This window comes from Sceloporus undulatus, chromosome 3, assembly GCF_019175285.1.
Source record: "Sceloporus undulatus isolate JIND9_A2432 ecotype Alabama chromosome 3, SceUnd_v1.1, whole genome shotgun sequence".
Classification (NCBI taxonomy): domain Eukaryota; kingdom Metazoa; phylum Chordata; class Lepidosauria; order Squamata; family Phrynosomatidae; genus Sceloporus; species Sceloporus undulatus.
Window position 1 is genome coordinate 71,396,240 of NC_056524.1, and position 15,307 is coordinate 71,411,546.

Here is a 15,307-nt window from a genome sequence, read left to right on the forward strand (position 1 = left end):
GCTTTCTTGTCATTATTGGTGTGATATTTGGTTCCTTTAAAAACAAAAAAAACAAAAACTAAGCAATGAAGCGACAGATGGTTTAGCAACTGCTTGTAAATGTGCTAAACACTGTCGCTTAGCACTTAATTGTATTTACAAAAGAAAGAAAGAAGAAAGAAAAGAAAAGAAAAGAAAACATGCCATGTCCTCCTTCTACAAGCCTCCTTGGATTCCAGTGCCCACATTTCCTCATCCTCTTCCTTCCTGGCTGGCGATGTCCCTTCCCCAGCCTCAAGTCCCTTCCCAGCCTTGCCTCCCTCTCTCCCCTCCTCTTCTCTGCTCTCCCTGCCTTGCCTTGTCTTGTTCCTTGCCATCCTCCTTGTCACACTATCTCAGCCTCACACTCTCTCAGCCTCACAAACACTCTCTCAGCCTCCACCCCCCCCCCCCCCTTTCACGGCTTACGTCAGATGATTGACTGGAGAGTTTTAAATGGTGCTGCCAGTGGGGACCACAATCACCTCAAAAAAACCCGATCACACGGATAAGGAAAAAAAACCTTTCATAATGAGAACTAGGGGTCTTTTGAAATGCTTTCCAAACTGGGGCAGGGTGAATCACGAAGCGGTTCATCCAGATATTGAGAATAACCCCTGTGTGGTTAATGCTAAATGGTCCAGGTGCATGGTCAATATCGAGAATATATCATGCACTGATTTTATACAAACATTTTTAAAACCAATCCCAATTAACTTGAATCAATCAAAGTTTCATTCAATATTACTATGTTGGTGTTCATTGCTCCCTCATTCTCCTTTTGTTTCTTGTTCATTTCTAACTTATATGTTGTTTCTCTTGACTGTGCATTATACTCCTTGGCTTAGGGTTGTTGTTTTTGTGCTGTACAATAACAATAATGGTAATAATTATCATTAATTAGTACTATCACTATGCAATATCAACAATAATATCCGGTAACTTTGAAATCCCCCTATAGAACAAAATAGTCTCTCCTGAACTGAAGGAAAAGTCTTGGGTGCTTAGCCGCCACCAGTCTTCACAAATAAACACAGCGGGTGAGGAAAGCACTCACAACTCCTGTTTAGAAAACTGTAAAGTCTTGTTTATTTATCTGTATCATTCAGATGGGAGCAGTCTGGCTCTGTCCTTCAGCTGTTCTAACTGTTGAGCTGGTATGTGAAGATTGTTTGTTGTAGAAGGTGATCTAATTTGTTTTGCTAACACTGTATCATTGCAACAAATATGTTGTTTCACTGTACCCTTACAGCAAACAAATAGCTTCTGTGAGTGACTGCTTCCATGTCAGTGTTGTGGCGGATCATTTTGGGTTTCAATCCAATTTTTAGAGGTATTATCCAAGGGGCTGAATCTTTTCCTGCCACTTAGATTTAGCACTTTTGATAGCTCCTTTAAAATTTGAATTAAAATCCAAAGTGGATTCACCACAAAGAAGAACAAATGCAACCTTTGTACACAAACACACATATATAGCTGGAAGAAGGGACAGAACAGAAAGAAAGTAACCTTGACTTTACCCTTGTCTGTCTTTCACATACTGAAATGTGTATGTATGGACACACAAACTCCCTTACCTCTCTTCTCCTTTTTCTTTTCCTAACGCCTACTTTTACTGCCTTTCACTCCCGTACAACCCCCATCATGCCCAACTAGCATACTCTATCCATCCTAGCTGTAGTGATAGAAGTGGTCCAACACTTCTAGAGGGGAACCTTTGGAGGAAGGTTGCTTTCTAAGCAAAGGAGGGTCCCTTCCCCAACTACTGTACCACAAGAGTGGGAAGTGACTGCTCTGCAAAGGACCCCTATTGATTCCTTCTTCTACTGCTACTACCACTACTACTGCCATGATGCTGGGTATTAAACAAAACAGATTTAGTGAAAGCAGACTGTTATTGGGAGCCAAAATCTTGAGCTCCACACACTAGAGAATTTAAGCATACTGTATGTATTTTCAGCAGTACATTTCCCCTCCCACTTTGCATGTGCATTTTGAAATGTGCCAAAGGAGTGGTGGAGAGTGGCTGTTCTAATTTTACAAAAGAAAGACATTTTTTTTTAAAAAAATCTATTGGGCATACTCAAATCCTTAGGCAGTGGATTCCTAATTGCTGTTAACTACTTTGTTCGGTAGCCCTAAGCAGGTCCAGTGAATTTGCCTCAAGGCCTGGTGCCTGTCCAGCAAAGGAAATGGAAGTATTGAATATTTCATGCACATTCGATTTGGATTGTCCAGAACATAAAAAATGCTGTGAGACATCTAAAGGAACTGGTTGCTCCAATCCTGTACCTGAAGGTAAAGTACCAGTATTTCCTCTCATTCTAGAAGGCATCAATTAGACTTTGTTGGTGAGAGAGAATCAATGCAGAATAGTCTAGATATAAAGGCAATCTAATAGGAAACCCATTTGGTGACCTTGGGCAAGTTACGTGCCCTCAGCCTCAGAGGAAAGCAATGGCAAACCTCTGAAGAATCATGGCAACAAAACTCCATGATAGGCTCACCTTAGGGTCACCATAAGTAGGAAACAACTTGAAGGCAGACAACAACAATAACAATATCTTTAAAAGGCCTTCCCTACCCCACCAAACAGAAGTGCTTTCAGGTCACTTGTTGTTTGAGAAGAAAGACCTCTCCTGGGCCAAACACACTTTGCTGGGCCAAGCACAAAGTGAACCTGATCCCAATTCCCACTAGAGACTCCAGGAAAGCAGTTTGAGTAAACATTCCAAAGGTCCAGTGAGGGATGTATGCACCCCCCACCCCCAGCTTTAGGAATTTGTCTTCTGCTTTAGAGGACCATTTGCAGATCCCTCCCAAAACAGTTTATGGAGCTTGAGGCAGATGTAATGTTCAGGACCCTTTCACTGACCCATGCACATGTAGGGGTAGATGTTTCTAGAGCTCTGTTACAGAGCTTGAGAGACCTTTTAGAGTAAAATTTCAATTATCTCTCAGTCAGCATAACTGTTGGGCATACTCACTGTGAGATTATGAGAGGCCTGCATAATACTGTTGAGTGCAGAAAGTGAGAGTATAAAAAACTAATTTATTTTTTAAATGCATTTAATTTAAGAGCAATTTATAATTTATGATGTTCTTTTTTAAAAACTAAACATTTTCCAAGTTGAGCTCCGCTAAGTAACATCAGGATGAAAGGAGAACCCAATAGTGTATAATTGAGTCTTCTTACTTTTGGGTTATGCATGTGTGCATGGAATGGTGTTATCTTGAACTAATCATCCCACCCAGTGCCACTACACCCCACACCTCCCAGTTTCTGTGCACAGACCTTGATCTCTTGGTATTTCAGCTGAGATGAAGAACTTGGCAAGGTTTTTATGATTTAAAGGACAATCAAGATTAGTGCAAAATTTCTGAGCGCTGGAACTGATTTTGGTGAGGATGTTTAATATAACTGAGAAGTTCACTATAATAACTGTGCAATAGTCTAACATTCAAGTTACAAATAAATTGTTTGCTGTCTTCAATTCTAGTTGAAAAAGTGACAAAACACTGGTATAATGTGTCTGTCCTGGTGAAAATGGATTTCAATGAGTTAAGCAGAGTGGATCCAAGACTTCTGAACCATTCTCGTCTTCTCCACTCAATGGTATGAATAACTACAGTACTATCAAACTGCTGCAAACCTCTGCAGATGCTATTATTAGTGATATAGACAGAAGAGTCCAAACTGGTCCCATGAGCACCATCTTCTGTACAAAGAACTAATTACAAGCAAACTAGTTCATTTTTTTCATGCTGTGCTTCCGTATAGAGAATCCACAGGTTGGAGAGGAAAAAAAAGTTTTGGGGACCATAATACCCAGATTGCTTTAATAAGATTCTGATTAAAATTATATTCCAATGAGTGTTTTGTTCCACTAAGTTTTACCTAGCAATACTATCCAAAAAGAACTCTTCTTGCAGCTATTCCATCTTTTCCTTCTTAACATTTTTTAAATGGAGAAGATGGAAGAAGCATGGGAAGGTTATAAATTGGAGATAATGGCGGGTTACAAACCGCCACTAACAACGCACTCCGTGCGTGTTAGGGTTAGGAAGGGGCGTGTTAGGGTTAGGAAGAATCGCCCCTTCCTAACCTGCTCCGGCCCCAACATGTGCGGAGCGTGTCGTAAATGGTGGTGCCCATCCACAAGGGCGCCGCCATTTTGACATCTTGGACGCTGTGCATCCAGATGCGTTGTGGCGGAAGTGATGCCACGAGGGCGCGCTCCGCCCCTCACAGCGCCACTTCCTTTTTCACTGCATGGGGAAGCCTCGCGGTCTGGCCGCTGGGGCTTCCCTATGCAGCGAATGGCGGCGGCGGGAAAACGGCCCCTTGAGGGCCGTTTGTAACTCGCCAATTTTTTCTGGACCCCGCATCCTGATAAAATGTCATGAATGTGTCAAGACAGTTACATAAGAAGTGCTTCATCTGGAAACACCCACACTCACTGTAGTAGAATTCAATATATAGGCCGCATACAGACAGACCAAAATAAAGCTGCTTCAGATCACTTTGGAGGTATGCTGTTTAAATGAGGCATGTGTACTAAGAGTCCAGAAGTTGCGCCAAAGCTGCACTCCAGTCCTTAGGACTGAAGCATGGCTTTGGCGCAGCTTCCAGCCTCTTAGGATGCATTCATCATTTAAACAGTATACCTCCAAAGTGACCCAAAGCAGCTTTATTTTGGGCCATCTGTATGGGGCCATAGTTGTCTTAGTCTGTAAAATCAATAAGAGATCTTGTAGAACCTTTGAGACTAACTGAAAGAAAGAAGTTGGCAGCATGTGCTTTCACAGACTTGAGTATACTTCCTACTTCCAAATGCACCTGAGGAGGCAGACTTAAGTCTATGGCCCTTTTCACACGAGGCACTAACTTACATGGTACAGTTGTAACTCTGACTGTTGAAATTCAACAGTTTCCATGGAAGGAATCAGATTAATCTTCTCAGACATTTAACACATAACTGAGATGCCCATTGATCTCACTTTCAGCAAGTCTGTGGAGTGTCCCATGAATGGCCATGCATAAAAGAGTTGAGCTACAGTCAGATTATTAACTGGGGCTGGTTACTATATATAACTCCCTTCTACAACAGCTCCATAGGCTGTTGGTCTGTTTCCAGCCAGAATTCAAAGTGCTAGTGAAGACCTATAAAGCCCTATATGGCTTGGGTCCAGGCTATTTGACAGATAGTATCTCCTGATATGGCCAATTTTGCCAGGCAAGTGCAGCCCAGCTGCAGCCCAGGTCCCAGGCATGCTTCGGAGGCCACTTTTCAAAGCCAGGAGTTTTCTGACTTTGAAAAATGTCCTCTGTTAGGGTGCAGTCAGGTTTTTTGTCCATGTGATAAGCTCCTAAGAACTGGAAGTTTTTAAAGAAATGGCTTTTAAGCGAGTATTGTATTGTTTTAATTGCACTATTTTTAATTGGCTTTTATCATTTTGATTGTATTTTTAAAATTCAGAGATATAGCCGTGTTGTCTGTAGAATCAGTATATGGAGAGATCTTGTAGCACCTTTGAGACTAACTGAAAGAGAAATTGGCAGCATGAGCTTTCGTAGACTTCAGTCTCTACAAAAATGCATGCTGCCAATTTTTTTCTTTCAGTTAGTCTCAAAAGTGCTAAAAGATCTCTCCACATACTATTTTTAAAATTGTTAATGTTAAAATAATTAGTTCTATTTTAATGTTGATTTTTATATGTATACATTAATTATATTATTTTTTTGAAGTTAATAATAATAGTATTACTATACACATACACTATAATGTAACAATCCAAGAGACGTTCTTTTACAGATTAATGGGGCATTATGGCCTTTGAATGCTTCAGTGTACCATATCCGGACAACAAAGGCAGAACCCTATACAGAGACTGTGGTTTCACAGGTTCTAGTTGGACTGCAAGAATCGATTCCATCAGTGAACGTATCTTCTTTGCTAAATGACATTGTGATGAGAGTATCTGAAGTTATTGACATAGTTGTGCAAGGTTGTAATTTCAAATATTCATCTCAATATTGTAGAGTTATAAGAAAGTTAGTTGAAGCCTTCAAATAAAACAAGTTAGAATTTGGACTACCTCTGTGAGATACTACATGAATTTGAGAAACCAGGAACTCTTGTCTCAGAAGGAATTCCCTTTAGGGTTACTTCATAAAAATATAAAGTTCCTAGATACAGGAAATTAGATGGGTCCCCATTAAGAGCTTGCCATGGAATTCAATGCTATGGAATTTAGGGAATTGTAGTTTTGTGAGATATTTAGCCTTCTCTATTAAGAGTACGCTGGTGATATAACAAACTACAAATTCTAGGATTCCATAGCATTTAGCCATGGTAGTTAAAATAGTGTTAAACTGCATTATTTCTGCACTGTGAATGCAGCCTGAATCCTCAGTTAAGACAGGGATTCTTCTGTATAATCAAGGTTCATTATGGAGCAGGATAGGAATCTGTATTAACCCAGGGAATGTTACATAAGTATGAAAGAAATAGAAAAGTTACTTCTTTGGATTCCTGCACCCCAAATCTGCCAACTGCTAGTTGAAGCCCCAAAAGGTAACCTTCTCAAGCGCTTGAAAAAAAACATTCTATCCAAGTATGAAGCAGCAGGAAACATTGGTCAAATAAAATGTAGTTTATTTTTTATTTTGTATCCTGCTCTTCTGGCCAAAACAGACCCTTGAGGACTCTTCATAGAATATATACTACCTGTAAGCCAAGCATTCACTTGAAAATAAGGAAGTATTCTTTATAGTCAACAAATAGTTGAAAATTTGAAGAAGCAAATATTAGGAACACATAGGGCACCTTTCTTCTATTTAACCTTCTTCTTCTTCTTCTTCTTCTTCTTCTTCTTCTTCTTCTTCTTCTTCTTCTTCTTCTTTGTAACAGACTGGGATCCAGGTTCATCAGATGTTCTGCTTCAGAATAGAAATTCTGTTTTGGTGCAAAATTTTACATCTGCTTCACAAGAAACTGGCAAACCATTAGAATCCGAATGCTGTGAGTAAAGTTACTCCTACTTTTTTAAATGCTTTATTAAATTTTGTATCTTCTTTGTCTAGGGAACAACTGTGCACATGCAGCTTTGTCTTAATTCTCTCAGAGACAACATAGAAGAAGAACCTCACAAATAGAAAATATGGATAAGCAAAGACTTTGATAGCCAAGTGGTTGTACTATAATGTTTACAGTGACATCTAGTGACATATAAAAAAGATCCTGTCAATTACTATAGCATTCCTTTTCAAAGGTCTGTAGTCCTGCTTTCATACCCCCTCCCCAATTTTGATTCAGCAGGGACAATCTACATTAAATCCCCGCTGTTCTACTTTTCAGATCCTTTTAACATGCCCCAGTTTCTCTCTTCTGTTTCCACTACCACACCAATGGTTTACTTCACTTGTGGCAAACTGAGCTCAAAGTGCAAACATAGCTTGCACTAAATTCAGTAGAAGGAAGAAGAGATGAAGGGGTAAAACCTTGCCCTTCCCAGTAAGCTCAGGGAAAAGCAAACTGCTTCAGCCTCTCCTAGTTTGGTTCTTCTTTTTCATTAGTAACATTTGCCATATTGACCACTCTCTGATGTTACTTGGACACATATATCCCAAGTTTCATCTGTGAAATTTCAAAGGCTATGCCTTTTCACTGTGAAGAAAACTGACATGCAGCAATCCTGAAGTTTAGCTGCTGCAAATGTGCATGTATACTAATACTTTAAACCAAGGGTGGCCATTGTATGCTGTCCAGAGGTTCGTGGGCTCCAAATTCCAGCAGCTCTAGCCAGCCTTGCCAGTGGTCTTGAATAATGGGAGATATAGTCCCTCAGCATATGAGTCCCCCCCCCCCCCATGCCCCCCCCCTTACTTTAAATATCATTTTCTTGAACTTACTGAGGAATGTAGATACATTGTTCTTGTGGCAACCAGTGCTAGCTCAAGATATTTCACTACTTGACATGAATGCCAGATGACACTTTTAAAATCTTCTTACTAAAACCAAGAAATGGCCAAAGCATCAAAATGTTATCTATTTTAAGCATGGCTTCTAGATTCATCCAGCCAGCAGCATTGTGAATCCCCACTGCTGCTGAAAGTTGATGGATACAGGGCAGAAAAAGATCTTTGTGGTGTTGGAGGTTGCCTGAGTGTCATCCTGTGCCACAGAGCCATATTAGTGCTGTCCTGTTTTTAGTGTGACATTACAACTAAATTAGTGGCAGCAAATGAGGGTCAGAAGTGGTAAGGCCTATAGGATGCATTCTACTCAAAAGTGTTTTTATTCCTCAGGCAGTGCAAAGATCCAAACCAGTCTTATAATGTCTGCTTGCTGGCATTAATGACCCCTGGAAATTTATGGTGGTATGTTGTATATTTTTAATTACAAATACAGTCCTCCCTCCGTTCTCACGGTTTTTAAACTCACTTATGTGTTAGGGATGAACGGAGGTGGAAACAATGGGGTGCATGCCTGAGGTGCGTGCCCGCACACTCTCGTATCCGTGTGCCTGTATTCAAGCTAATGGGGCTTGAATATAAGCAAAATTCCATTTTCACGAGGGGGTCTGGAATGGATCCCTTGTGAAAAAAGAGGGGCGACTGTAGTATATTTTGGACAGACAGAAAACATGTTGGCACTTAGGAAAATAGTACTGCTCCCCAAACAGTGTTAGTTCCCAAAGCAAAAGCATCACATTTCAAACTCCTCTTTCCTCTTTTCATCACTGTACCCCTAACAATCTGTAGAGTCTGCTATTACTCTGACCATTCAACCCATGGGGCCAACATTAAAAAGCCTCATTTGTCCCTCATAGGGTTGGAAGCAATTCTGATTCATAAAAGACATAGGGGCACAATTTATTTTTTCATGGTATTTCCTTGACTCCAGTGTAGGAGTTGAAGTGAATAGATGCACTCTTCACGCATAGAAAAATGTTTATAAGGCAAATAAGTTAAAAGTTTGGGTATAGTGATGATAATGGAAGAGCTCAGTTGTCCTCTGATAATTGTCTCTGGCGTGAAACAAACTGCCCTGAAAGGGCAGGCTGGAGGCAGCCGGTTTTCCTCTGGAGGGACACTGCAGCAGCCAAACTGCATGGCATCCCTCTGCCCCAAAAAGAACCTGGAATTCTTCTTTGGACACCGCACAGACGTCACAAGTGCGCCATTGGCATACTCATGACGTTAGTGACACGCAGTGATGTCTATATGCTGCACATCACTTACATCACGATAGCGGCCCCCACATGGACAGAAAGCCACCATTACGACGATGCCGTGATGTGCTATGTTTAGGGACCGTGCGGTTGGTGCACGGTCCCTAACCCTACAATCGCCGCCTGGCTGCTGCTTCTTAGCAGTATGTACCGGGCCTCTGTTTCATTTGGAGAATGACATGGAAAGAGCACTGAAGAATAGTACTGTACTGTAAATGGAAAATAGATGCTCATTACTTTTTAAAAGATGAAACCTGAAGCATGGGTACAATTTTGGTTTGACTTGTGTCTCTTTGATCTTATTGAGAGCATTTCAGGACTGAACATGCTAAAAATGCAACTAAATGCATGGACAAATCAATGAAATAGCATAAACATTACATATGGCCAGTCCAACATCATTTAAGGTCTAAAGGCAATTGCACCATGAAAATGTTGGGGATTGTGAGAGGGCTAAGGAATGTAGCAAGACATATTTACCATGTATCCATGCATAAGGCTGCACCACAACAATTCTCCCCCTCCTCCTTCTGATAAAGCTCTCATGATTTCTTGCAGATACTCTTCCTATCAGAAATCACAGGATCTTTGGTGTAACTAACAGCAGTTTTGAAATGTCTTGGAGTATAAATTCTATGCAGAACCATTCTTTCCAAGTAGATATATTCAAAGGCAAGGAACTAATTCAAAGAATGGAAATTATGGATATGAAGCTAGAGGTGTCAAACTTGGAAGCTGGTGTCATGTACACAGTGAACGTCAGCTATGAAGTTTGTAGCAAGCACATTTACTCTCACAAGAATGTGAAGACAGGTATCTATAATCTTAAACATTTCAATTTTCATGTTCCTGTTCACATGTAACAAACATATTTTTTCTGCAATTATTTTATCACCTGAGTGAACACACAGTTTTACTAGTCCTGAAATTCAATCAACACATGAAAGAAGTGTTATGATTGTTATTATATTTATTTATATCCCACCTTTTCCTTTGTTTGGGAATCAAAGTAGCTTACAACAGATTAAACATCGCATTTAAACTGTGCCCTAGTGTGTGGGTTCAGTTTCCTAATTTTAAATCTGAACTGTTCCATATATCTTGTTCCAATTGCAAACTAGGTGTTCAGCTATTGATTACCATCTCTGCTGAAATCCATATATGCACTTCTGAACTCAGTGACTGCTTTAATCATAACTGTTACATAGCTCAAGTGGTGAAGACGCCAATTCTGACTATTATAAGGTCAGAAGGTTGTCAGATCGAGGCCCAAATGCTGCATGATGGGGTGAGCTCCTGTCACTAGTCCCAGCTTCTGCCAACCTAGCAGTCTGAAAGCATGCAAATGAAGTAGATAAATACAGTGCACCCTTTTTTATGCGGGCGGGGGGGGTCTGTTCCGGACTCCCCTGCGTAAAATGAATTCCGCCTATGCTCGAGCCCCATTTAAATGAATGGGGCTCATGCATGTGGCAGTGCGGTGGCGCGGTGGCGCAGCAGCAGGCAGAGCACACGCGCCATGGACACACACCCCATTGTTCTCTATGGGATGCGCCGCCCCTTCTCCCCATGTGGCTTTCAGTGTATGATGCGGGTGCACTGTAGGTACAACTTTGGTGGGAAGGTAACAGTGTTTGTTGCAGTCATGTTGGCCTCATGACCACCAGAGTAGTCCTTGGACAATGCTGGCTCTTCAGCTTAGTAACGGAGATGAGCACTGACCCCTACAGTTGGACACAGCATGACAACCTTGTCAAAGGGGAATAACCTTTACCTTTCCATTTTAAACATTTATAGCTAAGCTTAGATTTTTGTTGTGTGCCTTCAAGTCATTTCTGATTTATGGTGGCTCTAAGGCAAACCTATCACAGAATTTTCTTGGCCAAGATTTGATCACTAAGGGTTTACTTTTGCCCTCCTCTGAGGCTGAGAGAGTGTGAGTTGCCCAAGATCACCCAGTGGATTTCCACGGCAAGCTGGAATTTGAACCCTGGTCTCCAGAGTCATAGTCCAACATTGTAACCAATATATCAGTCTGGTATTTTGTTAATGTATGTTTTTATTACCCCCACTTATCTTTATGCCCTGTTTTTTAGATGGCTTGATATTTGGTTTAACACTGAGGATCTTGAACTATAATTTTACAAATCAGCTTCTCAACAGCAGCAATATAGAATATCAGGCGTTTTCTGGCAGTTTGATGACTGAGGTAATGCCAAAATGCTTATGCTTTTGGAAACTTGGAGTAAGCTATAAATTACTGGAGTAAGTTTCATGTAATGCAACACTTCTTTTGTCTTAGAACTTATAAAATATACTATTTATTAACAAATTAAAAATAATATTTTTTTGAAAAATAGCATCCACTTTACTGCCACTGCAAGAGACAGGAGCTCAGCCTTTAAAACAGTTGTGCAACAGGCACACAGCTTTCATTTGTATATGTTTGCACATTTACTTCTGTGGAGAGTAACTCACTCCCTTCTTCTTCTGTGTCATGTCTTTTTAGATTGTAAGCCCGAGGGCAGGGAACCGTCTAACTAAAAAGATTGTATGTACAGTGCTGTGTAAATTTACAGCGCTTCATAAATAAAGGTTAATAATAATAATAATAATAATAATAACAACAACAGATCTGCTGCCTCCATTAAATTCACAGAAAATCCTTGTGGCTAGTAGGAATTCTAGCTGACCAGAACACATACAGGTAGTCTTTTTGTGTCTTTAGCAACAGCTAGATGTGCAAGTGAAACCTTTCACAAAATGAAAATAAAAGAATATTACTTGAAAACTTTACAAGTTAAGAAGCTGTTACATGCACAGGAAAACACTGATGGCAAATTCTTCAGAATGCTAGTAAGCAGGTGGCATATTTGTGCATACTATGGCCTCATAAAGACAACAAAAATAAAGCTGCTTCAAGTCACTTTGGAGATATGGTGTTTCAATGATGCATGCTTCCTAAGAGTCTGGAAGTTTCACCAAAGCTGCACTCCAGTCCTTAGGAGTGGAGTGTGGCTTCGGTGCAGCTTCTGGACTCTTAGGACGCATGTATCACTGAAACACCATATCTCCAAAGTGACTCGAAGCAGCTTTATTTTGGCTGTCTGTATAGGTCCATTAGGCCCCATATCATCACACAGGACATATGTATCAGATCGTATGACATATGCATTATAGCCTGGGCATGTCTACATGGGCCAAGTGAACTGGTTTCGCACCCCTCTTCGTGCAACTTGTCTTCATAACACAGGCCCAAAGCACCAATTCAACTGTGGTTTGTCTTCACAATATGAGGCCAGTTCCTCATTGAATCTAAGCCATCCCTGCCTTACACTAGTTTAAAAATTCAGGGTACTTCAGAGAGTGCTTCCTTATTATGCAGGAATTAAAATGCCATTAGCTTCTAGCCATGAAAAATTGCTCCTGGATCAAGCAGGATTTACGTTAACATGTTGACAGTAATGTTGATGATGGTTATTTTCATATAGTCCAAAATTAATTACAAGGAAAGAGGCACATTTTGAATTGGAAGATATTGCCTGAATATTATAGGACATTGATTGCTGGATTATGTCCCATCTCTATTTAATTGCTACATTTTCTCCCATGGGATGAGTGAATAGCAATAGTATAGCCCCAAATGAATTTTTCAAAAGTGTCAGATAGATTAATTACAAGATCCAATTTTCCTTGTGGATGTGGAAGTGATACTGCTTTTTGTAAACTGCAAGTATAAAAGATAATTAAAAAGAGCATTAAGGAGAATAAAATTCTAGATGTATCTAATCTGATGTTGAAATAGTAATTGTTCTTTCATCTGTTTGCAGATTAGAAATTCATTCCCTTCCAATATGTCAGCATTATACAAAATGGGGATGTTGAAAATGCACCTTGACTCTTTTAAAGCTGGTAGTATCATTGTGATACTTAAAATCATAATAGGAGACATGCAGTTTCCTAAAGACTTATCTGTGTTTGATTCAATGATTTCCTCACTATACAAAAGTCGTGTGTTCCTTCTTGATCCCAACAGCTCTGTAGTAGAAGGTAGGCTATCTGATTTAACATCTAGCTTACACTGGTATGCTTGTCATTTTAAAATATGGTGTCTGTATATCTTGATTGAAATATGTCAGTGTCAGTGAGTGTTTCCAATGTCAGATTCAATCTCACTTGGGTGTATTTCTGTTGCTGCAGGGGTGTAAAGCTAGGTTTCCTGAATCCAAAGCATTAAACCATCTGTTGGTTGTTTTTTGGGGTTTTTTTTGTGCAACATGTACAATAGCAACTATGAGATATTCTGTATGCCTAGACTGGGGAACATGTTGCCTTCCTCATATTTTTAGATTGAAATTCCCCACCAGCCTTTGTCAATATAGCCAACATTGAGAAGTGATGGAAGCTGCAGCCCCACAACAATGGGAGGGCCACAAGTGTCCCATCCATGCTTTGTTAAGTGGAATTCATATAAAAAGATGTATAATATAATAAACGGTAAATTTGTAATATGCAATTTGTAGCATTTGTAATATGTCAAATGAGAGTTTATCCAGAAGACTGGATGGCGGGTAATAGCTTTGAGGGAAACTAGAGGAACGTTTTATTATGATAATATCTATCTACTCCGTTACGAAACTACTGTTGAAGGAGCTGAGCATGTGTAGCTTGGTGAAGAGAAGGGCTGCATCTGCACTGCAGAAATAATCTGGTTTGACATCACTTTAACTGCCATGGCTCAGTGCTATGGAATTCTATGAATTCTAGTTTTTTGAGACATTTAGCCTTCTCTGTCAGAGAGCTCTGGTGCCACAACAAACAACAAATGCCAGAATTCCATAGCACTGAGCCATGGCAATTAAAGTGATGTCAAACCAGATTATCTCTGCAGTTCTGATGCAGCTAGGATTGAGAGGTGACATAATTGCACTCTTTAAATGCAAGGGCTGTCACAGAAAGAAGGGGCAGGCCTGTTTTCTGCTGCCCCGGAAGTTTAACAATGTCTAATGATTTTAAGCTACATGAAGGTAGATATTGACTGAACACTAAAGAGAACTTATTGACAATAAGATTGATTCAGCAATGGAATCAATTGCCTAGAGAGGTGGCGGGGTCCCCTTCTTTGGACATCTTCAGAATGAGCCTGGCCAGCTCCCTGCTGGGGATGCTTTAGCTAGAGGTCCTGCACTGAGCAGGGGGTTGAATTTGCCAATGTGTTTCCTTCCAATTCTATGATTCTGTGATTCTAAAACCTGAAGAAATTCAGCTATCAGTAGTAGGTTTTAGGCAGTGAACTATTAAAAATATCTCTTATGCTAAGCAAATACGTCTGATAAAAAAGAACGAGGAATTCATATTTAAAGCACTGAGGTGCCCCAAGAAAATAATTCATCCAAAATGTCATAAATTCTGTCTGATCTTGGTAGCCAGTCAAAATGTGTGTTTGCTGTCAGTCTTTCCTTTCCTCCAAAGGGGAGATACAAGGTATCACATTCAGCTTTGGAAGCATTCTGAACAAGTCCAAAGTCCAGTGTAGCTGCAGAGGATAAAACAGAATTTGGAAATAATTAGATGCAAAAAACAAGTAATTGTTGACTCATTCCTCTTCTTAATGACAAATGTATAACTACAGTATAAATGCAATGTCATTAGGTATATGTAAGTCCCTTTTTGATGCTTTTAACGCTAACTTTTAAATTACTTTTGTAATTATGAGGGTTTGGCTCTAAATATTGTTGGATTTTATGCAGACTCTTGAGATTAATAAATGAACCCATTGCTGCTTCTTATAGTGTACATTATCCTAACTGATTTTTTTTCAGTTTAAATGTTGGGTTTTTGAATTGCAGACTGGAATGAATGTGCATCTAGAGCAGAGAATGATTGCTGTATGTTTGCAAGTTGTATCAATACAATAGGCTCATACATATGCAGATGCAAGACAACGACAGATGCCAATCCACTCCGACCTGGGAGAAACTGTGAAGGTAAGAAACAGTGGGGGGTTCATTTTCATCCACAAATTGAAACAGGGTCTTCAGGAATCCCCTCT

The 15,307-nt window shown here is 40.0% G+C and overlaps 1 protein-coding gene across 1 annotated transcript in view; it reads left to right on the forward strand.

Annotated features, from left to right (window-relative positions):
• Nucleotides 1–2,147: 2,147 nt before the first annotated feature.
• UMODL1 (uromodulin like 1) overlaps nucleotides 2,148–15,307 on the forward strand; it is a gene marked incomplete at its 5' end in the record, with an annotated part of 35,776 nt that continues 22,616 nt past the window's right edge. The window contains 8 exons of the mRNA XM_042458387.1: nucleotides 2,148–2,316; nucleotides 3,519–3,634; nucleotides 5,835–6,027; nucleotides 6,933–7,043; nucleotides 9,814–10,068; nucleotides 11,352–11,464; nucleotides 13,086–13,305; nucleotides 15,105–15,242. Of these exons, the coding sequence (XP_042314321.1) occupies nucleotides 2,148–2,316; nucleotides 3,519–3,634; nucleotides 5,835–6,027; nucleotides 6,933–7,043; nucleotides 9,814–10,068; nucleotides 11,352–11,464; nucleotides 13,086–13,305; nucleotides 15,105–15,242 (1,315 nt within the window). The remainder of the gene's footprint in view (nucleotides 2,317–3,518; nucleotides 3,635–5,834; nucleotides 6,028–6,932; nucleotides 7,044–9,813; nucleotides 10,069–11,351; nucleotides 11,465–13,085; nucleotides 13,306–15,104; nucleotides 15,243–15,307) is intronic.